We start from the raw sequence: 24,545 nt of genomic DNA, 5'->3' as shown, positions 1-24,545 counted from the left end.
CAAATTCGCGAGAATTCGCGGATTTTGCGGATTGCGAGTTCGCAAATCCGCAAAATTCGCGAACGCGAGATTCGCAAAATTCGCCCATGCTTAATTTCAGGGCACACACTCAGTGGCACTAGAGCTGAAAGGGGATGCAGTCTGCAATGAGGCCTCTACAATGACATGAACTCTGCCATGAAGAGATCAAGACTCAATTCCAATTGTGTGACCTACTTGACCACAGTGTGTGCCGGAGGCAGCAGTCAACAGTGGCCGACAGCCACGTATGGTAGGCCTGCACTGCACAGAGTCAGTGGCACCAGTGCTGTTGTTAGTAGTATCCCATCACCTCCGTAAATGTGAGCCTTTTCTCCTCCGGACTGAAGCGCATCTTCCTCTTACTCCTCTACTTGCGTACTGTGACATGAACACTGCCATGAAGAAATCAAGACTTATTTCCAAATGTGTGACCTACTTGTCAGCTGTGTATGCCGGTGTAGTACGTCAGCGAGAGAGGAGTACTGCAGGACTGTGTCACAGAGGCTGTGATGGTCTGAGGAGGCTGCCAAGGTCGGGGGTCTCGGGCTTGGAGCTTGCAGCAGCACATAGTGGGCCCTCTTTGACACACACCTGTGTTGGCAGGAGAGCAGTGATGCCTGGATGCCCAGGGGTGGGCATGACAGCTTCGGGGACAAAGCAGAGCAGGGTGCAGCAGGGCACAGTATCGCAGGCACCAGCGCTCACGGCATCGGCCTCAGGGCGGGGTGAGAGCCGCCGCCCTGGCAGGAACGTTGGCCATTCCAGAAGAGAACCACGCCCAGGGCTACATGCTTTTTATTCACACCCCTATGCTAGCCTGGTATACGCAAGGTCAGCCCACTCTGCACACTCTTACAGGGGGGGATGTAACAAGCTACATTTCCTTGATCTCCCCCACTGGCTGGGGTGACATGGTTGTGTCCACTGTCCACAACACTACCACCACCAGCAGAATATGTCGACATGGATATGTCTGTGGCCTGCATACTGCAGTCTGTCAAGCACATTCATGCCACAATTGGCATTGTGTGCAGTCTCATTCATCGGTCAAATCACCTCCTTCGCACATGCCTGGTTCCCTCCTCTTCCCACATTCTGCTAATGTGTAGCTGAGGTGCCATGACGTTAATGGCTCATGTAAGTGGCTAGCCCAGGTTACCACAGTAAGTTGTGCTGCCATGTCTGGTAGGTTGGCATGTTGGTTGGCATGGTGTATGTGAGTTTTAACATGTGCATTCCCAGAGTTGTGAGTTGCATGAATGTGGAGTTGAGGTGTGTGGTGTGTTCATTTGGTACTTACCAATGAGCAATGCATTTCCGTAGGTGCCATCCTGAAAGCGCTGGTTGTTGATGGACTGTCGGAAGATATAGGAATCATGCACACTGCCTGGGTAGTTTGCGGCAACGAAGGTGAAGAGTCCCTTGTGGTCCACTATTGGTTGCACATTGAAGGAATGAGTGTGCTTTCTGTTGCGGTAATTGTGTGCAGTGTCAGCAGGGGGCACAAGTACGATATGTGTGCAGTCAATTGCGCCCAACACGTGCAGGAAGCCAGCTATAGTGTTGAAACCTTGCTTGGTCTCCAGCTGCTCCTGCGTAGTGTGGGGAAGTATAGGTACTGCGGTACCAAGCTGATGATGGCATCCAGGACAGGTCTGATGAACTTTGATAGGGCTGGCTGTGAGACTCCTTCGACTCTGGATGTTGTTGGTTGGAAGGTACCAGAGGCCAACAGATGCACCACAGCCAGGAGCTTTGTCTGAGGTGGTATGTTGGTTGTCCGCTGTGTTGGTACTGTCAGCCTGAGGGCTATGATGTTCAGGATGCAGAGGATGGTTGCCCTTTTGAGCTTGTAGTGGGCAATGACATACTCTGGTGTTTAGTCTGTGAGGCTGGTGTGTTTTCTGAAGGTCAGCTGTCTGTGTCTGCGCTGCCTCTGTGGTAGCCAAGGGGGTGGGGTGGTGTGGCCGGCCTGGGGGTGATGGCTGTGGGTGTTGTGGGCCTGTTAGAATTCCGAGCTGCATGATCAGTAGCTCCATGGCATCTGTTGCCCTTCAGGTGTGGCTGTGGGCTGGGCTCCACTGTCTGGTGCTGGCTGTAGTCTGACTTTACACCAGGACAGGGCAGGTGTTATTTCCTGCTGCTAAGGCACCTTATTGCCTGTTTTGGGTTCTTATTGCCGATCTGGCTGGTCGTTGAGAATGTTGCGGAGTGGTGTTGTTGCTGGTTTTTGCACAGGAGCGCCTACTCTGCATCTCCTTAGTGATAGTTGCCGGGGTCATCCATGGCAATGTTTTTTGCGGGTGCCATTGCAGGTAAACTGGTGATATGGGCTGTTAGTACCAGCTTGTGAATGAGGCGATACATTTATCGCAACTTAAGCTGCGATAAAATGCCGTTAACTCGGCGATAAGTCCTTGAGAATATGCCCCTGAGTTTACTAATGCAAAAAGGTGGCGCTGCTTTTGGTAAAAACTGTGGGTATGTTTTTAATGCTGCATTGTATTGTTGCACATTTTAGTACAACTCTCTCACAGGTCTGGTGGCTTAGTGGACTAATGCATCCACTGCAGGGGCCTGCATTTGACCGCATCGTCACAGGTTCAAATCTTGGCTGGTCCCCTCATCCTTTCATTCATCTGAGGTTGATAAAATGAGTACCATTGAGTTGAATTACAATAAACATCTGTTATTCAGTGCCTTGAGAGCCACGGGTGACAAGTGCACTTTACAAATACACGTGTTATGTTATAAATCACCAACCCCTTCAATAATGTCATTTTGACTAAAAAGATTATTATCTTTGTAAAGTTCTGCAGTATGCCATAGTGTAGCGACTCAAAAGGGGATCTAATGAGGTGAGTAGGAAAAAGTGTTTGATTCACCCTAGGTTTGGTAATATTACCTTCTATTAGTGCTTTAAATAGACAATTCTTGAGTGGCCTTTGGAATAGTGCATGGCTATCAAACATATAAAAATAAATTACTGAGAAAAGTGATGCCATAGTAAAAAGGTTTCAGTCGTAAATCAATGGTCTGTATTTTCCTGTATTTCAGGTTTCGTCATGCGAAAGATGTAGCTGTGAAGCCAATGGAGACGTGCTGTGTACAGTGTCTGCGTGTCCACAGACAGAATGTGTGGATCCAGTGTATGAGCCAGAACAGTGCTGCCCCATCTGCAAAAAGGGTAGGAAGCCAGTTTATATGAAAATATGTGCACACAACGTAATACAGCATGGCGCCCTGGGAAAATCTACATAACTTCCTTTTTTCCATTGTCTTTTATTCATGCCATGTGCAAATAGGTTTAAAAAATGTATCAAATACAAAAAACTCCTCATACTTGCATGTGATTTGTGAAATGATTGGGTCACTACACCCTATCTTGAAGATGAAAAAGTGTGCATGTCTCCAGACACAGATGATTTCTTTGAGGAACTTGTTTCCAGGTTGCATACGTGTTTTTTTCTTGGTGGCCTACTGTCCCTTGGTGAAATGTCTAATTAATTACGAACCAGTCCTTAATTTGTTAAAAAACATCAGTGGAGGGGTCAACTGTTTTTGTAGGAGCCTGTTGCCAGAGCTGCCAAGTGCTAGGATTGCCCAATACCAAAGCTGCCTCTCCTTTCCACCACCATGCACTCAAATAATTTTACCTCATTTATGCAAGTTATTTTCCATCCTTGTGTATCCTCTTTGTGTGCCAATGCCCATCACCTGCAACCACCAGCACACATTAAGCACTGACAATTACAAATAAGTGTACTGGATTTAATTGACAGCATGTTGTGTATTGAACTGCTATCTGAAAAAATCAATTTGAACTCAGTTGGATCTTGAAATAAGCTGTTAGTTGGTGTCACTTGGTATTTTTTAACTGGAGTTGGAGTTTCTTTTCAAATATTTATAGAATGAATATTTTACTGTCCAGAAACCCATATGCAGTAACTGTATATCGCTCAAACTAGTTATAATTGTTTAAAGGATTTTCCATCAGGTAAACAACCATCCAAGAGTTGTTCAACTCTGTACCCAAAGATGGTGAAAAATTGTTTCAGATGCTGTGGAAGACTTAGATGCACTCTTATCTCGCCCTAAAAAACGAAAGCTTGCAACTATTTTGTACATTAACTACTTTGTGGGCCCGGATTTCCTAATCTTTCATGCAACGCAACACAGCTAGGCAACTTGCTGCGCTGCGTTGCATGAAAGAAAGAGAGAGTCCAGAAATTCACTGTATTTACTCAAATGTGGCACACATCTGTTTTCTCATTGCTCTGTGCACTTCAGGCAGCCAAGTGCCTGCGCAGGCACCCTTCTGCCATGGATACCTTGCTGCAAAAACACAGTCCTTGGAGGCATCTTCCTAATTCTACTTGAGCTGCAGAATGCAGTGCATGTGGAAAGAAGTAAGAAGGAGAAATGAAGATGATTCTCCTTGTTACCCGTCTCTTGGGTAATCATACCATTTTTGTGCAAACTTACGCTGCCTTTAGTAAATCTGGGTTTGTGTCAGACTACATGGGTGAATGCATGGTTATGCCCATGCTCCATCCTGTGTAATGCCTACCTGACAAAGTGTAGCACAGCACAACGCAAGATGCTGCATTGAGCAACTATGTTCTACAAAGGCATACAAGGCAATACAAATCAGTCCTTTGGTGGCTTTGTAAATCTCGACTAGCATTTTGCATCATGGCAGAACCAAAAAATAAAGCACAACCACGATGCAAAATGTTAGCAAATCTGGGCACCTATGTCTTGAATAGAATTGCCTCTTAAAATACCCGACTCATACTCACTTGGAGAGATACTATGATCTGGCCTATGTATTTGAATGAAATGTCCTTATTTTTAAAAGGAAGTTAATTTGATATCATCAGTTGGTCCTAATCTTAGAGACCTGAGGCCGCTCCTGTTTGGTATTTGCTCAAATGCTCCTTCTGAACATGCTTCCTGTTAGATTAACACTCAGGTCTGTCACCATTCTATTTCTAACTAATTGGTCACAACACCTACTTAATTCCGCGTTCTACCATATTTTACCCGTTTGCTAATTCATTTTTTGTTAAATCTATCTCTTTGATACATAATATTCCACAGCTGTTTTTCCTAATCTGTACTGTCTTCCTGATTCCTTGTTCTGAAGTACTCAGTACTCAGAGCGACCTCTGACCCTGCTCACAGGCAGGTCGCTCCCCACGCCGCTGCCTGTCTTTGCCTGCCTCGTAGCCCATACCCACATTGTTGTGCTTAAACCTTGTTGTCGTTGTGCCCAATCTGTTTTCTCTCTGCGCCTCTATTGTTTTCTCTTTGTGCCTGATTGCCTGACTTTCCTGTGCCTCACTTGTTTTCCTTCTGTGCCTAAATTGTTTCTTTTGTGCCTAATCGCCGTCCCTCGCCCGATTTCCCGCCGCTGTGTCCCTGTGGCCCCGTCCCCCCGCACTTCCATTCGCTGCCCCGCTCCCGCCGCCCAGCTGCTCCTCCCTCCCACATCCCCTCATATAGAGGCCCCGCAGGGGCTGCACAGCAGCCTTGCACAGCGGGCACACCGCGGCGTGCCTAAGGCAAGCTCGTCTCCACCCGTCCGTGCCTGGACCGCGCCCAGCACCATAAACCCTGGCCTCGCAAGCACCACAACACCCACATCTGCAAAAACTCCAGCACCCTCCACACACTTAACGCCGGACGATCACGCACCTGCTGCCTGGCCACCCCGAAGCACACCCAAGGACCCTTCTCCTGCTGGAACTGCAGCTTCACCAGCGCCCGGCCCACCAACCCACCTACCAAAGAACCCAACTACCTCAGATGCATCCTTCTCAACACCCGCTCAACACGCAAACACGCCGTTGAACTCTGGGCCCTACTGGACTCCAACACCCCAGACGTCATCTTCCTGACAGAGACCTGGCTGAACCCCTGCTCGGCACCAGACATCGCCATAGCCATCCCAGAAGGCTACAAGATCATCTGCAAGGACCGCACCAATGGAGTAGGAGGAGGAATCGCCATCATCCCCAGGAACACTCTCAAAATCACTACATACACTGATGACACCCTCAGCACTGCCGAAAACCTGCACTTCCAGATCCACACCGACCCCAACACCAACCTAAGAGGAATCCTCATCTACAGAACCCCCGGACCCTGACCACAGTTCAGCGACTCCATCGCTGACTTTGTCATCACACACGCCCTCGCCTCCACAGACTACATCCTCCTCTGGAACTTGAACTTCCACCTTGAGAACAACAAAAACTCCCACTCTTCCGCCCTGAGTGACAACCTCGCCAACCTCGGACTCATACAACTCGTCACAACACCCAACCACTCTGCCGACCATACGCGGGACCCCATCTTCTCCGCAAGTTCCCACGTCTTCTTCAACCACACCACCGAACTCCACCGGACCAACCACCGTTGCATCCACTTCACCTTCCGGAAACCCACCACACAGCACCACACCCAGCAGATGACTCGCCGCTGCTGGAGCAAAGTCACCAAGGAACAGCTAACCACCACCCTCGCCCGTAGCCCTCCCACAGACCCAACTGACCCTGACGCCACAGCCCGCAACCTCAGACAGTGAATCGACAACTGCGCCAACACCCTTGCTCCGCTCAAGAAACCCTGCAACAGCCCCACCAGAAAAAAGCTAGCTGCTTCTCTGAAGACCTCCAGGCCTCCAAGCAAACCTGCTGAAAGCTAGAGAAGAACTGTATCCGTGAACAAACACCGGAAAACCACAAGAACGCCACCCAGGGACAACACCACCTCATCAAATCCGCCAAAAGGACCTCCTTCAAAGACCGCCTAGACAACAACGCACACTATAGCAAAGAGCTCTTCAACATCGTGAAGGAACTCACCAACCCCAGCTCCAACACCAACGACTGCCCACCCTCACAAGACTTGTGCAACTCTCTGGCAACCTTCTTCCGCCGCAAGATCGCAGACATCCACAACATCTCCAACACTGTGAGCGCCCTGGCTACCACCAAGACCTCCATCCCCACAACCACCACCCGCACCAACCACCCAACGACGAGGATACCATCAAGATCATGAATTCTGTCCACTCCGGATTCCCATCAGACCCATGCCCTCTTCACATTGTCAACAAAACCAGCACCACCATCGCACCCCAACTCCGGAAAGCCATCAACATCTCCTTCTGGACAGCTACCTTCCTGGAGAGCTGGAAGCACGCCGAGATCAACGCCTAGCTCAAGAAACCCAAGGCTGACCCCAATGACCTCAAAAACTTCCTACCCATCTCCCTGCTCCCGTTGCCGGTGAAGGTCATCGAGATGGCCGTCAACAAACAACTGACCAGATTCTTTAAGGAGAACAGCATCCTGGACCCATCCCAGTCCAGGTTTCGCAGCAGCCCCAGCACCGAAACTGCCCTCATCGCCGCCACCGATGACATCAGAACCCTGCTAGACAACGGAGAAACCGCGGCTCTCATCCTCCTGGAACTATCAGCCGCCTTCAACACGGTCTGCCACAGCACACTACGAACACGCCTCCACGACGCTGGGATCCAGGAGAAGGCCCTGGACTGGACCACCTCCTTCCTCTCCCGCAGAATACAGAGCGTTCGTCTCCCCCCCTTCCGCTCCGAAGCCACCGAGATCATTTGGGTCATACCCAAGGGCTCATCCCTCAGCCCAACACTGTTCAACATCTACATGGCACGCTCACCCACATCGCCTGACTGCACAACCGCAACATCATCTCGTATGGCGATGACACCCAGCTGATCCTCTCCCTCACCAAAGACCCCCAACATTGCCAAAACCAACCTCCATGAGGAATGAAAGCCGTCGCCGACTGGATGAGAAACAGCCGACTGAAGCTGAACTCAGACAAGACGGAGGTCCACATCCTCAGATCCACCCCCTTGCCCTGGAACGACTCCTGGTGGCCGACTGTTATAGGAACAGCTCAAACGCCCACCAACCACGCACGCAACCTAGGGGTCATGCTTGACTCCACCCTCTCCATGACGAAGCAGGTCAACGCCGTCTCTTCCTACTGCTTCAACACCCTCTGCATGCTCCGCAGGATCTACAAGTGGATCCCCACCAAAACAAGAAGGAGGGTCACCCAAGCCCTCATCAGCAGCACACTGGACTACGGAAACGCCCTCTACGGAGGAGCCTCGGCCAAACTCCTGAAACGGCTCCAACGCATCCAGAATGCCTCCGCATGCCTGATCCTCGACATCCCTCGCTGCAGCCACATCACACCCCACCTGAGATACCAGCACTGGCTCCCCGTCATCAAGAGGATAACCTTCAAGCTCCTCACCCACGCGCACAAGGCACTTCACAAAATCGGACCAGCCTACCTCAACAGCCGACTCAGCTTTTACACCCCTGCCTGCCAGCTCCACTCTGCCGACCACGCCCTCGCCACTACCCCCCGCATCCGAAGAGTGACCGCCAGTGGCAGATCATTCTCCCACCTCGCCTCCAAGACATGGAACACCCTCCCCATCCGCCAACGGCAGACCCAAGACCTACTGACCTTCAGAAGACTCCTCAAGACCTGGCTCTTCGAACAGTAGCAGCATTTCCCCACCCCTTAGTGCCTTGAGACCCTCACGGGTAAGTAGTGCGCTTTACAAATGATTTATTGATTGATTGATTGACCAAAATCAAAGTTGTTTGGTGGCAATGTATCATATTAAGTTTCATTTGTTTAGAGATTAGTCATATTGGAATATGGCTGGCAATGACCTAAGCAACATCCTGCCATTTTAATTTCTTCTTTTTGCTGTAACTGGGGACATTAACATCATTACGGCTTTCTACTGATTTAGATATTTCATGTAGGATAGGGAAAATCAAGATATCCTGATTGGGGAAAACTTTAGAACTACGGCTACGTTTAGCTTTCCAAGGTGGATAACTCTGGTAGTAGACCTTTTGACCCAGGAACACATAAAACAACATCAATGTTGATAATCACAAAGTGTAACATAAACTCAAAATGGTAAAAAAATTAATAAAATCCATTGGCCCATTCTTATTATGGCGGTTAATTATTTAATCGAGTGAGTTCAAAACTTCAACACTAAAACAAGCTACATAAAAATCCAACTAAAATAGTTAGGCTACAAATATAATACTTTTAAACATAGTAAAAGGTCTTTAGTAAAGTCTTGATTTCTTGGTTACAAATACAGCTCTCCAGTCACCAGTAGCAGGCGCCAACATGGCCTTATAGCCCGCTGTAACAGTTAATACCGGCCATTAAAAGCCCTCTCTGGTGTTAAAGGCCCGAAACAAACGCAAGGGCCTTTAACAAGGGAGCGGGACCTTAATGCCAGAATGGCTCCGCTACGGAGGGCTATAAGGCTATCAGACCATTGTGCCACTAGAGGGCAGAATGTTCTAACGAGTAAAATAAATGCCTCAAGTAGCCTGAGGTGACTGAAATCCCCTCGGGTAATGTTGGAGCTCCGGGCTTCTAACTGCCATTAGAAGCCCAGAGCTACTCCATTGTCTTCACTGGAGCTCCCAACTTTCCAATCTGCTCGTCCTCTGCGAGGCATTTGTTCTCAAACAACAGCTGTGAAGTACAACATTGGAATGTTGGAGCTCCGGCCTTCTACGGGCCGTTAGAAGCCCGGAGCTACTCCATTGTCTTCAATGCCGCTCCCAATGTTTCAATGTTGTACTATAGCCTTAGGGCTCGACATAGCGGGCTCTACCAGCCATTAATGGCCCGCTCCAGCGTTAAAGGCCTGAGCCAAAGGCGAAGACCTTTAACGAGGGAGAGGGCCTTTAATGGCCAGTAGGACCTGCTACCGAAAGCTTAAAGGCTATTAGAACATTCAGTCCCTGGAGGGAAGAGTGCTCTATTTTGTGAAAACAAAGGCCTGTTGGAGCTTGAGGGGGCTTAATTCCCCTCGGGCTCCGAGAGGTCTTTGTTCACAGCAACAGTTGTGAAATGAAAAAACACATTGGAATCTTTCTCTCCAGACTTGGCTGGTAGAAGCCTCTATTGTCTTCAATGGAGCGCTCAGCATTCCTATATTCTAATAAAGATTAAAAATGATTCAAATATATGGGCTACTGAATTAAACAGTACGGGGCATATTATCAAGCCTGTGCGCTAAAATTATCGCCGCTTTATCGGCCGAAAACGGCCAATAAAGCGGCGATAATGGGCTTGATAATATGCTCTGTGGAATTCCAATCGAAGCCCATGTTAGATGTCTTCACATCTAACATGTGCTTCGATTGGAATTCCATAGAGCATATTATCAAGCCCATTATCGCCGCTTTATCGGCCGTTTTCGGCCGATAAAGCGGCGATAATTTTAGCGCTCAGGCTTGATAATATGCCCCTACATTAGTAAATTTGATATGCTGGATATATTTTCTCAAATAAGAAAGTTTATTCTTCTAGATAAATTTAGCAGTGCAAATGAGCGAAAAGTTAACTCCACCTTGTGTTCAACGTAATCTTTTTTGCTTTGCAAGCACAAGTTCGTGTAAGGGAATCATTTGGAACACTGCAGATCGAAGGTAGGAATCTGAACAGTTTAGGATTATGGTGGCTTCCATACTGGAGTCCGGAAAAAAGTTTACATTGGTAAAACGTATTCACTTGTCAACAAGTTTATTTTGGAAAAATATATTCAATTATATTTTTTTACAAGAGGAAAAGACATCAAAAGTAGTAAGGAAAACCCCCTTTCCTTGCAAATGATTATGTTTCTTTTTCTTGGGCTGCAAAATCACAGAAAAATAAATGAAGGGAAAAGATGAAGGCAACTTCCCGGCTACATGAATAAAAGAACAATCATGTGGTTCTGGCCCATATGGGATTTACATGAAAAAAAAAGTCTCTTTCAATTTCAAAGTCAAGACTTGTCTTCTTTGAAGTATTCGGTCCACATCTCACAGTTGTCTGATTGTTCAGCGAGCAATGTTCTCTTCTGCAGGGAGCAGGCAATGTGCATTCTAATTCTGAATTTCGACATTAGGCTATGCTTGCTTTAATGAACCCGCCTCTCCTTTGGGACGCGTCTCTGCATATCATCTCACAGGCAGTGTTACTTTTAAAAATACAGGCCCTCTGAACATGCGCACCTTGTGATGAGTGGGGGCCACATACTCTTTGGTCCAGTAATTGTACCTCCACTTCGAGGCTGCTTCAAGTATTGCACCTCAAAGGAGCGCTTGCTGATCCTGCGAGTTTAATCAATAGTTTGCTTTCATTGATTTTCCCCATGATTTTGTTGCTGTACAAAGAGTAGTGTCAAGTAGAACAATACCCTTGAAGTCACGTGCTTCATCTAGCCTAAATTCAAGCGAAATACTTGCTGTCAACATGTAGCAATAGATATTAACACCTGGACCGTGGCGTGAATTCCACTGTGGTGCTGGTGATTTATTGAGTGGGTGGGGTTCGGACGGCCCCCGGCTGTCCTCTACACACGCCCACTGTGGCGCCGTCCGACGCATGCAAGGGGTTAAAGGTGAGCACAACCACTTCAGTACAGTGCAAGCCTGTCTTATACTTTAACCCCTTCGATGCTGATGACGAGCTCAGCTCGTCATCAGCCAGAGTGGTCGTGTGCGGATGACGAGCTGAGCTCGTCATCTAACGCGGCTTCTAGAAAAAAGCCGCGTAGCGGAAAAATAACCGCCGCAGAGATGCGGTTAAAGAAATAACAAGGGGGAATGTACAGGCCTATAAGGTTCATGAAAGCTGTTGCACACAAGAGGGCTTATTTACAAGCCCCTTGGGCTGACGGTACATCACTTTAGGGGCATATTTCTAAGCCCCTAAGACCCCCGGAGCATCACTTTTCTGACCCTCTGGTGGCGTTCTGCCATTCCCCATATTAACAAGGTGGTGCTAAGCCACTTTATGGGACTTAATGCCACTGTGTAAATATGCCCCTTTCCGCAGTAGTCCACTGTGACAAAGCGGCGGGCAATGGGTGTTGCTGTTGGTGTTCCACCACAACACCCATTGCTTTAGTGATGCTGCCCCAGATATACATGGCTGGGGCAGTGCCAAAAACAAAGGTCAAGTAATACCTGATCTTAGGATGGCGATACGAGGAGAAATTATTAATTTCTACTAGTTTTTTGCTCCTTCTATGTGTGTAGAGCAAATTGCCATGAATTAAACAATTGCCACTGCAGCGCAGACACCTTTGCAATATGGCAGCAGGGTGCCTGCACCGGCACTAGGCAGATTTGTTAGTGCCAGCGGTAGGATAAATGCAGGGGTGCGCTGTCTATTTGTAAATAAGGCATATCCCTGAGTTTTGAAAATGTCGGATGGCGGCGTTGCCTAATTTGGCATAACACAGTGCTCTGACATTTTCTTGTAAATATCCCCCTTAATATGGTAAAAAGTGATGTGGCGGCGCAAGGGATTTGTAAATAAGCCCCAAGGTCTCCACATCTGTCAGTCGGCAATGCCTAAGGCCATCAGCTTTCATTGGGATCCATTAATTTCAAGCGCCAGATTTTCCTTTCCAGCTATTAGTGTTGGCAAATTGGTAGCGACTTAGTTTTGTCTTATGTTTGTCTTGAAAACATCCTGAACTTGTGCTGTTTTCGTTTGTGGGGTCAGCTATAATTGCTACAAGTTAACTCCGACGATTCAAACAACAGGACTCCATGTTGATGGAATATGGTCTAATGTGGATGGCAAATAAAAACAACACCCTCTTGACAAGCACGTTTGCGAAAATGGTAGGCTGCTTATCAATTAAGAAACACAGTCACCTGCTATATCGACCAGGCGCGCAACACCCATTGAACTCACCGGGCTTCAGCCCCCCCCCTCGTGTGTGTCAGCCCGGGATGAGACAGATCCCGGGCACACACAGAGCCGCACCCGATCGTTTAACAGGTCTTTAAAAGACCATTTGAATGGTAATTAGGCCTTGCTGTTGTTTCACCCCTTGTTGGAGGCCCTGCAGCTCCACTCTGCCTACTGATTAAAGGTTCAGCCCCCCTGAAATTTTTTCTTAGCCCCCCCCCCCCGAAATTTGGCTCTAGTTGCGCCTCTGATATTGACGGCCCTTGTGTCGTCCTTGTCTGATGTGATCGGAGTCGCGACCGGATGCCACATTTCCGAATTCTATATTGCATTTTTTTTTGGGTACAGCAGAAAACGCATCGACACCATATGGAAATCAGAAGAGTTTTCATTGTTATTACGAACAATTGGGCAGGGCCGAAGGGCCGAGGAATTCTCTTCCAGGAAGTAGGTGCCTGGGAGATTAGTACTATCCGTCCGTCTTGTATCACCACTGGTGAGCTACACGGAGTCGTTACCAGTTCGAAGATTACACCGACCAAACTATGGAGAAATGTTCTTCTCTATAATAGTCGTTTTAAAGCCGAGTTGAGATGTCTCTTCTTGTGGTTGTTCTGTGCAATAGATCATTGCGAAACAGCACCCGCATAAAGCAGATAAAAACAGCAGGAGAACCACTCCTGGGTTTATACATTCCACACGTGGGGTTTCATGTGTATTACAGCTACAGATGTACACCAAAAAGTCAGTTCAGAGCCACGAGCATGTGACACAGATAAAACAAGCATTGGCATTGCCAATAGGTCTCGCCTTTGGGACCTCCCAAGTGCTTACTTGCGCTACTGGCTTTGTCAATGTTTTTAAGCTATGTTGTAGAGCATTGTGGCTGCTGTAGCATGTTGAAATGTTTTAATAACAAGCTACATTTGGAGCTTAGAAACTAACACTTTGAAGCGGGATAAGAACAAGGATATCAGTCGTAGTTCACGGACTGTACTAGTTAATACACATTAGTGGTCCGAATAGTGCAGCAGGAGGTTTGAGTGCCTCTACCTTGCCTTCAGTGCTGTGTTATTGATCGCAGGCATGTTTAACAATGCAAAAGGTGAACGTGATGCTGATTTTGTTTTGGTGCACCTAGTGCCCAGCATGCACAGATTAATCTTTTAATTAAACAATGTAAGTACATCAAAGGAGAAAGCAACAACTACAACACCCTGGGATGTTCGCCTTCAAGCACACATGTTCCAGCAGTTACTACAACAGCAGTAGATTTTCCACAAAACGGCAACATAGGAAATCATTTTAATCAGTAAGTAGCATGCAGCACAATGAATTACTCCTGCCCTAAAACACCTTCAAGGCAGCTTACCTTTGTTTGATGTACAGTTAGAGTAGTGTTACGCATAAGTCAGCGACCTACATTAACCCCTAAATATGGTCTGCACAGTTAAAGTGACCTGGTATTCTTAAAACCTGCTGAAAAGCTGCTAGTTTTCAGAAGGTGTCACACGTGTCACATGGCAGCTCCCAGGCAGGTAATCATTTTTAGTTATGAAGAATGCAATAGTCACTGTAAACTATTCCTTTGCATGGTACCGGGACCCTGCCAGAACTTTTTTTGAATCTCATTACATTATTAAAAATCAGGATTTTAAGTCTCATCTACAGATCTGAATTTTCTGGTTTTAATGCTCAACTAGCTATAACATGAGAACATTTGCAAATTCATTTCACTCTGTGTAGCAACTGTTGTTGGTGTCCACCTCACTCCATCTCATTGCAGGAATTGTTTCCACTCTTGGGCTGTCTTGTACCTACCTAGTGCATTCTGGGAGTTGCAGTCTTGGTAATAATCCCCTGAGTTACTTATACAAACACACCCGAGAGCAATGGCTTGTTTGTCAAAAGCTGAAGACTGGAGAGAGTGCACTTGATCACCTGGATTGAAGATATACTGATTTGCCAATTTAAGTGGAAGTGAGCATGTTTACATTATTGCATTAGAGTATTTGTACGGTACAAACTCAGCCCAAGTTGGCAGTGGAGTGCTGTAAATTTAGCAGGAAATGCAGGCAGCATGTGGAACGGTAGACTTATATCCCACCTCTATGAGCGCATCCTCCTGATTCCACTCCAAATGCACTTTTGTTGAAAATGAAATGAAATGAATTTGTACTTGTAAAGCGCACTTATACCCCACCCGGGGTTTCCTGGCGCTGTATGCATACTGCTCTGGAATCCTTCCAGGCTTTTCCCTGTGAAATGTCCACTCCTGGGCACCCCCAAGGTGAAGCCAGGCAACCCAGCGCTGTTGTGGAGATTAAGCAAGCTATTGCCCAGAGTTGCACCCATGATTAGAATAGGCACCGAGGCGAGAATTATCAGGTCCGAGGAAATTGAGCCCAACACTCACCGAGGCAGGAATTGAACCCTGGTCCCGGGCCAGACCTCTGCATCAGGATCTGCCACTCTAACCATTGAGCCCCATCACAATTAGTCTATTTTGACATCAACACTATGAAGGGAAGACAGTGTTCCACCCCTCCCCAGAAGCATATTGGCTTTACGCAATTAATATTATTTCCTTTTACATTCAAACACTAAATCAGTCTATCGTCCACCAAGATCTGTGCCTCTGTAAGTGCAGGCTGTATTTCTCTTCTTACAATTAGGAGGAAAATACGTTTTAACAGACACATTACAGTTTTGAGGAAGCAATCTTTGTTTTATTTGTTAACCCGTGCCCCTTAGGCTTGCTAACCTAATAAATCTGGAATACTGTTACAGAAATGCTGTGTCACTGACACCCGATCAGATAGCTTAAAGATTAAGTTATTTTGTATGGAAGTTAGGTTTCATGTTTTTAACTGCTGCTGCATCATGCCCACTGATTGTAGCTTCAAATCAAGATCGGTTGCATTTAACTGAATACATTCTTTCATCCGCTGACATTGTTCCTCTGAAAATATGAGGCAGCCACATCAGGGAATAGAAGGAACGGCATGGCATGGAATAGTAAGTGAAGACTTGTGCCTGAACAGTTAAAACAACAGGCAGTGACGGGCGGAAGTGGCACAGGGAAATTCTGGAATTAGTTTTAGTGTTTTTAATTGGTGCCACCTACTGCCCACCCACGTTTGATTATAAATCATGATAGTTTGCATTAATCTGAATAAAATCTTCCCTCCATTGACATCGTTCAACTAAAACAAATAGCAGCCCCGGGCGGGAAGAGATGGGACGGGAGGGCACGGGATATTGACGATGGGCGCTGAAGTAGTTATTGTAACAAGCAGGGATGGGCGGAGCAGCATAGGGAAATTCCTGAATTAAGTTTCATGTTTTTTAATTGGTGACACATCCTACACACCGACTGTAGCTTTAAATCAAGATAGTTTACATTACTCTGAATAAACTGTTTCATCCACTGACATTGTTCAACTGAAAATAAGAGGGAGCCATGCGCGGGAGAGAGAGAGGGGACGGACAGGTCGGGATATTGAGGAGGTCTGCCAAAGTAGTTCAAATAACAGGCAGCGACAGGCTGAGCGGAACTGGGAAATTCCTGAAAAGAACGATTTTACAGGCGTGTTTTCTTGCCGGGGCCAGCAAAACAAAACATGAAGCGCGGTGTCCTGATGGGCTCAACCTGCTGATGCACGACCCGAGTCAAATAAATAAACAAATTATAGACACACATATGTAAATTGATACTTGTATAGCGCACTACTCACCCGCAAGGGTCTCAAGGCGCTTGTACGAATACCGCTGTGGAACCCGTCCTGGCCTTCCCTGTGAGGCGTCCACTCCTGGGCACCACCAGGGTGATGGCCAGGCATCCTTAGCGTTGTGGGGGCTGTTGTGGAGATTAAGCAAGCTATTGCCCAGAGTTGCAGAGTGGTACTCCATGATTGGAATAGGCACCGAGGCGCGAATTATCAGGTCCGTGGAGTTTTTGAGCCCAAGATCCGCCGAGGCGGGGAATTGAACCCTGGTCCCGGGCTAGACCGCTGCATGAGGGTCTGCCGCTCTAATCATTGAGCCACACTTCTCCACATGAAGCCTGGTGTCCTGAAGGGGGCACCTTGCTGATTCACGACCCAAGTCAAATAATTAAACAAGTTATATACACTCACACAGTAAACACTAGCACAAATTTAAAACAAGTAGTCCCTAGGAAACACATAAACAACTACAGCTTTCGAAAACAGTAGTTGGCTGGTGCTCCTGAACTATAAAAACGGAAGTGAACTATGGACAGTGCCACCAATAAGGAGCCAGGGAATACAAATGATGCAGGAGTGGACCAATTGAGGCAGAAGGAGGGATTACACTCAGTATAGAGGGATTACAGCCGGTCTCGCAAACAGCACAGGCGCTGTAGGCTCTACCTAAAAATGACTGGTGTTTAAACATTGCCCTACTTCATGAAGGCCTTCTAGGTCCAAGGTCAAGTAAACTAGTATTGTTTGGTATTGAAGAGATGTCGCAGGTCAGCTAGATGACGTGGCAGGCAAAAAAAACTAGGGGGCAGATTTACAATAAACGAACGCAGCACGGTACAGCAAGTCATTTTGCTGCGCCGTGCTGTGTTAGTTTGGAAAGCACAGCACTGCGACATATTTACAACAATATGTTGCATCTGTTTGCTTACCCCAGTGCTGGTGCACAAACTGCTGCCATGCGCCCACTGAGGCACCTTTGCACCCCGTTGCAAGGATGCCTGCAAAAACCAACACATTAATAAAAGAATTGTCATTTACAAGACCAATAGCTCAAACTTTCCTAATGCGAGACCTATTGCATTGCAAATGCTTGTTTTGTTCAGGAAGAGAACCCTTCCTGAATAAAAACAATCATTAGAGTGATTTCCTCTTTCAATGTGTGCTGCAGAATGTAGCATGCATAGAAACAGGTAACAAAAATGAGGAGGAATTAATACATTTCTCCTTGTTGCACCTCCCTACGCCTCCTCTGGGGAGGCGTAGCTTTTACACGCATTTCCAGATTAACGATTCCTCGTAAACCTGGAAATGTATCTCGTTCCATGGGTGTTGCATGGGAATACCCACAGCAACAATCATGGAACACCCTTTTCACGCAAAGTGCTGCGTGTAAAGGGACCATATTTAAAAGGACTGGAAAAGCCATGCAGGGTGGCTTTTCCTGTCCTTGTAAATATGGGCCAGTGTATTGCGCTGCCGGTGCGTCACAAAAAGTGACGTACTGGCAGCCAAGGGGCTTGTAAATATGCTCCTTTAAATGTATGAAGAATACTGGTGCATGAGCCTGCAAGCACAATTTAGCTTTTATTCATTCCATGGTTTGCTCCCTATAACAAAATGTGTTAATTTGTAAATTGATTTATTTTCAAATGAAGATAAAATATTGAATTTAAGAACCGCATTTCTAAGAAACGGGCTCTAGCTGCCTTGCCTTATCCCAATGATGGCTTGGTGGTCATAATGATGGAGAGAGGCAGTAGCCTCCCTCCATCAAGGTACCACCACTTACAAGATGGAAGCTCATTTAGCATCATTGAGATACCCGTATTCGCGTCTTTGCCACCACTGCCAGCTTGCTAAACCCTTGCCATTTGAGAATCATATAATACAGTTGGAACAATGATTCCTCTCAGCTTGGTTAAGTTAGCAAATCAGAATTAGAGCATGGGAATCAGTATGACCAGTGATCATTTGGTAACGACTTCTAGACCAGCCTATGTTGGCCTGGGCAAGTTGTTATCATCACGTTATATAATATGCATCATTGAACTCAATAAGAATATTCATTATTGAGAGCAGACCATAAACATTATAAAAAAATTGGGAGTGATTGATATAATCAAACTAATATTTTTAAAGAGACTCATAATCCACTCAGGGCTCCTGTGATCTTGCAAGTGCAACCAAATATATATTTACAAAACAGATTCTGTGTGTCTAGTCTACTTCCCTCTACTCTTGTACAAGAGTCAAGGGAAGTCTTTTGATTGAATTATGATTTCCTTAACTATACATCTATGGTAACAAAGGTTGTTGGTCCAGAACTGGTAGAAAGGTGAAGCGGTTCATATTTTCAGGTGGTTCTAGCATCTTTGGGACCTGGAAAATGTATTCTACCATCAGTTACCTCTAGCAACTATGAAATCCGGCTTTAGTTTCAGGCCAAGAGAGAACTTTTAAATACCATTATCTTTGGTACCTTAACAGCTGGAGGAATGTTTCAAATATCCCACAATCAGGATTAGTAGCTTCAGCACTGTGACACTACTTAATGCCAGTGTGATAGAAAAACAATCTTCTAGCCACACTCTCAGTGTGGCGAGATAGGCCTGTTAGACCTGGCATCCTTGGTGTGGTTTCCCCCTAACCTTTTGCCTTCAGACCTCCTGTTTTTTCTGACTTTGGACTCTGCGCTCTTTACCACAGCTAACCAGTGCTAAGGTGTTTGTGATCTCTGCTTAAAACATGGTAACATTGTCTTATACCTAATTGGCATATTTAATGTACTTATAAATCCCTAGTAAAGTGCACTACAAGTGCCCAGGGACTGTACATTAACTTCTCTTAGTGGGCCTGTAGCACTTGTTTTGCCACCCACTTAAGTAGCCTTGCAAACTGGTGTCAGGCCTGCCATTTGAATTCTTTAGGAGGGTCTGACTTTTGCGTGTTTTCATCTGTCGAGGAAGACTGCTGTGTTGATGGAGGTTTTTATGATGCTGGTTAGTTCTAGGCTGATTGTGTTGGTTCCGATGTTTAAGAGGCGGTGGGGATAGGGGTCGGTAGATATCCTGGAGTGGATGGATTACTTGATGGCTGTAGTGGTCTGAGTGTTGAGCGGGGACCAAGTGGTAATCATCCAGCATGTGTGCACTGGTTGGATAAGGCTGGTGAGGTTGATGGCCTTGGGTTGCATTTGAAGTTGCTGTAGATGGTGACGATCTTGACGTGGAAGTAGTCAGAGAGGGTGTCCCAGAGTCCTTGGGAGGGATAAATGGTGTTCTCTGTGGCTGCAGGGTTGGAGAATTCCTGGACTATTTTGAAGAGTTCTTTTGTGTTGTTGGCCGCTGTATCAATGCAGGCTGAGAATGCCACTCTCTTGGCTTCCTTGATGTGCAATTGATAGTTGCTGAGGGCGACTTTGTGAGTGGCTCTGTCAGAGGTGTTCCTTGTGGCATGCCATAGCTTCTTGAGTCTGTAGCAGTTGCGCTTGGTGGTTCTGAGCTCTGTGGTGTACCAGCTGGCTTGTTTTGAGGTTATGTTGGTTTTTGCTGGTTTCATCAGGGTGACTCTGTTGGCACATTCAGTGATCTTTGCAGAGAAATTCTGAAAGGCCTTGTCAAGGTCTGATGAAATTTCAGGTTGGGTGGTGCTCAGGGCCTCAGTCACTGTATCTCAGTTACCTTGCTCCACCTGCGGAGGGAGGACCTCCGGTGCTTGGTGATGGTGTGCTCAGCGTCGAAGATGGTGAAGTGTACGATGCATGGTTGGTCCAGGAGAGTTCTGTGACATGGCTGAATTTGTTTCTATCGCTAGAAGTGAAAACGGAGTCAAATGTATGTCTAGCTTTGTGCGTGGGCTTGGTGACCAGTTGAGTGAAGCTGATGTTGTTCAGGCTCTCTTGGTGGGAAGTGGAGTTGGTATTGTTAGGGTTGACAATGTGAAAATTGAGGTCGCTGAGTAGGACATAGAGGGGGCGATGAGGTTGGCAATGGTATCGAAGAAAGCTGGTCGGGGTCCCGGGGTTTGTAAATCAGGGCGTCTCTGAAAGTGGTCTTCGCGTCAGTTTGTAGTTGGAAGTTGAGGTGTTCCACGAGTGAAGTGGGGTCATCATTGGTAGTGATGCATTGGATGGTTTCCTTGAAGATTGTAGCGATGCCCCCGCCATATTTTTTGGTGCGGTCTCAGTGTATCATCCTGCAGGTTTGGGTGTTGCTGTGGTGATGTTGGTGTTTGCAAAGGGGATGAGCCATGTTTCGGTGATGAAGGCAATGTCCGGGGATAGGAAAGTGATGGTGTCTCAGATTTCCGCTGCTTGTTTGCAGAGGGATTGTGCATTTAATAGGATGCATTGGAGTGGTTCTGGGTTGTACATGGTCTTCTAGGTGGTAGCAACACAGGCTCCAGTGCGGTATGGCAGTGTTGCAGCGGAAGCGGCAATGGTGGCAGGTGAATGGTTCTTTTGTGGATCGTTGGGAGGCAGTGCAGCAGCTGTTGTGATGGTGTCCGGCGTTGAGGGTCAGGAATACCTAAGCACAACTACACAATACTTTAAGGGGCACAATACCATCAGTCTAAATACATGGAGGCTGACTACCCAGGGCTCTGGCACTTGCAGGAACAGAGGCTACACGAGGGAACCGCTAGTCTGAGGGGAATGCAGCTGGCAGCGGAGGACAGTAGAGGGTGAGAGCGAGTGCTCTCAGTGGCACACAAGCAACAAGCTGCTGGACTGATTGGGTGAGCCGGCACAGGACCTTGCTGCTTTTACTGAATAATTTATCTTTAGCTATACTGATAAATCGATAGTGAACACAGTGACCTGTGAATCCAGAGGGGGCTAATCCCTCCTGTATACTGTTCGCACTGATATTTTAAAATTATCGTAATAATTGTATATCATTTACTCCAGTTATTTTGAAATAGAGGCAGAACTATTTAGAGAGTCATGGAGCTTGTTCTGCCACCATGAAAGTCAATTAGTGAGCACCGCCATGAAAGATAAATATTATAATTTCTTGTACCTAGATGTTATAAGTAGTTTGCCCTTGTACATTAATTTACATTCCTGCATAGTCTCAGGAATTGTTTTGGACACTTTTGATCATTTTTACAGATATATAGTACTGTGATCGACTGCTGCCTTGGGACAATCCCTGTCCGTCTAATTCAATTGATCTCACCAACCTGGGGGTTCTCTCACCTCCTCTGGTGAGTTATATGTTGTACTTTGTACATGACGAGACTGGTAGCCAGGTTGTAAGTTCTTAAAGTCTTCTTTATTAATCCATTTCAAGTGGTATCAAACACGGATCAGCCATGTAACAGCTCTTAACCCAGTTCCCATATCTCCTACGCCAGCCCCACCAGGAGCAGCCTGCCTAGCTGCTCAGCCCATCCCTAACTGTCACCACTCATCCACACAGGCACCCAGGCATTCCATTCATCACAGTCACACCAACATTCCGTCTCCATCTCTCAATCTGGCTGAGCAGCTAGGAGGACCTAGGCTGATTTACATACACATGTAATCCTTAGGATATAACATTATCCCTTTCCTTTTAAAAAGAAAACTAAACTTACAAATCTAAAAGAAAAGAAATATACACAAAAGGTGATAATGTTCATAACTAAGGGATGAAAATGAATTCAAAACAACACCAAAGAGAGAACAAAGCAAACAAGAAAAGATGGGCATAATACGACATATTAAAAACATGCATCAAAATGCCCCATCCTCCCTCATGAAAATTGTAAAGATTCATTAGATATAAACCATCAAACAATTGCAAATTGGGAAGGAAAAAAACAAAATTATTACATTACAAACTAGCAATAACCCCATTCTTTCCAAAAAACACAAAAGAAAATATTGTAGTGAAAGGTGCACACACACCACGACAAACACCCGAGGCCAGAAACAGACAACAAGGATGAACCAACACTACAAATACACGTGTACCACAATATGGACCACATAGAGGGTGCACACAGTGAGGAGCAGGGCGACTTAAACAAGACAACATCTGAAGCGCGGGGCGACTTACACAGGACAACATGTGACGCGCAGGGCGACTTACACGCGACAACACCTGAAGCGCAGGACGACCTACACAGGACAACACGTGAGGCACAGGGCGACTTACACACCACGACATCTGAAGCGCAGGGTGACTTACACAGGACAAAATGTGAAGCACAGGGCGACATACACACATACAAACATAAGATGTGCAGCGCAAGGCGACTTACCAACACATAACACAAGAAAATGGAAACCACCCACCAAGACCAGAACGACCCACAACTAAGGGAACCTGTGATATCCACCCACCAGAAGACTAGGACGTCCCAACATAAACCGCATAAAGCTATGGCATCACAACATAATAACATTGCACGTGAATACAAGTACTATACCAATCATTGAAGAACACTATAGAACACTAGTGAACTGTGCCCCAAGCCGGTGAGCGAACTCTCACCCGAAAACAACTACCCTTGCATGTGACGACTAAAGTACACTGTATTAAGCTAGAGATAGAAAATCATGACAATGTTGCAGAAGAATAGCATATAAAACACAGCACAATTAAATGCAAGTAGAACACCTTTACATGTAATCAGGTGTGTAACTATTTAAACCATAGAGACACAACAAAGTTCTCAAAAAGACTGTCCTAATGGTGATTAGAGCTGTGAGTACAGTCTTGCAAAACGGTCTGAAGATGACACACAATAAATTTCCTCCTGTGTATACTTTCCTATGACTCCACATGCAACATGACACAGTAGGATAATACAAAAGCTGGGCACCTGGAGAACTATCTAGACCGCCATCAGTATAAATTAAAAGTAAATGTTATGTTATTACTACGAATATGTTGCAGCTTGAAAATAGCAGGAGAACATACCCAGACCGGACATTCCATTGTGCTTCGTAACGATTGCCAAAGACCAACGTGATCGCTGGAAGACGGAGCTCCTGCCACAAACTCTGCACTCATACCAAAGATGACATACTAAAAAGCACAAAGCGTACTAGTGATTCTGCAGAGTCAGAGCAAGCGTCTTCCGTGCCATGAACTCCTGCCGTGTGTGGCAACCGAGAACTTGGTTGGCAAGAAGAAGCTGAGCACGAACAAGTTCCATGTGCCAAAGCCAACCTAAAGATGGCGGCACGCTTAGGACGTCGGTGCAGAGTGGCTTACGGTGCATGGATGCACCTACACGTGAAAGGCATTCAATGGTGCTGAGACATGGCGCACGTCACAGTTGAAGGCTCGACTAAACAAATGAATGAAGACATTGCAGAAGAGACTGCACGCGATGAAGAAGGATGACCAGGTAAGCGTTTGCATTTTTTTAAATTCGAAAATGTCAGTTAGGCAATGTAGCAGACAAAAAGTCTAAACCAAGTTCCAAAATAAAAGACAATAAAAGTCTCACCTCTCTTCGCTCCCGATGGGCTCAGAAAACACTGTTACTGAGTGACACCAAGCACGCCTTGATATAAATGCCAAGCTGCTAGGCGAACAAAACACACAGAGCGGAGCTGTGAGAAAATCTTACACATTGTGCAGCCACTTCACTAAGAGTAGAAACGATCTTGATCCAGGGCACACATGATGAAAGTGAAACAGAGCATCAAGAGCATACACCAAGATGACTTATAGAACTTTTGCTGGAATTTCCAGTCAAACACTCTTTGAAAATCTCTTAAAATGATGTGACAGAACACCAGATAAGGCTGTAGTAGTACCCCTCCAACTCACTGAACCTTTTGTAGGGGACTTTCAGCCTGATTCATCAATCTCCCGTTTTGCGAGGCCCTAATAGCGAATTATAGCAATTCGCTATTAAGGACTCGCAAAACGGGATTCATGTAGGATTAGCAAAATGTATTGCGATTTCTACTGATTCCTTATTTGCGATTAGCAAATTGCTAATCGCAAATAAGGAAAAACTCCCCATTCATTCCTATGGGCCAAA

The 24,545-nt window shown here is 46.3% G+C and overlaps 1 protein-coding gene across 1 annotated transcript in view; it reads left to right on the top strand.

Moving 5' to 3' along the window:
• Positions 1-24,545, top strand: part of VWC2 (von Willebrand factor C domain containing 2) — a 635,067-nt gene that overhangs the window by 342,164 nt on the left and 268,358 nt on the right. Inside the window, exon 3 of the mRNA XM_086964983.1 lies at positions 3,079-3,208. Coding sequence (XP_086821109.1) covers positions 3,079-3,208 — 130 coding nt within the window. The remainder of the gene's footprint in view (positions 1-3,078; positions 3,209-24,545) is intronic.

The sequence above is a fragment of the Lissotriton vulgaris genome, chromosome 4_1 (genome assembly GCF_964263255.1).
Source record: "Lissotriton vulgaris chromosome 4_1, aLisVul1.2, whole genome shotgun sequence".
NCBI lineage: Eukaryota > Metazoa > Chordata > Amphibia > Caudata > Salamandridae > Lissotriton > Lissotriton vulgaris.
The sequence above is the reverse complement of the archived record's forward strand: the minus strand, read 5'-3'. Positions and strand labels throughout refer to the sequence as shown.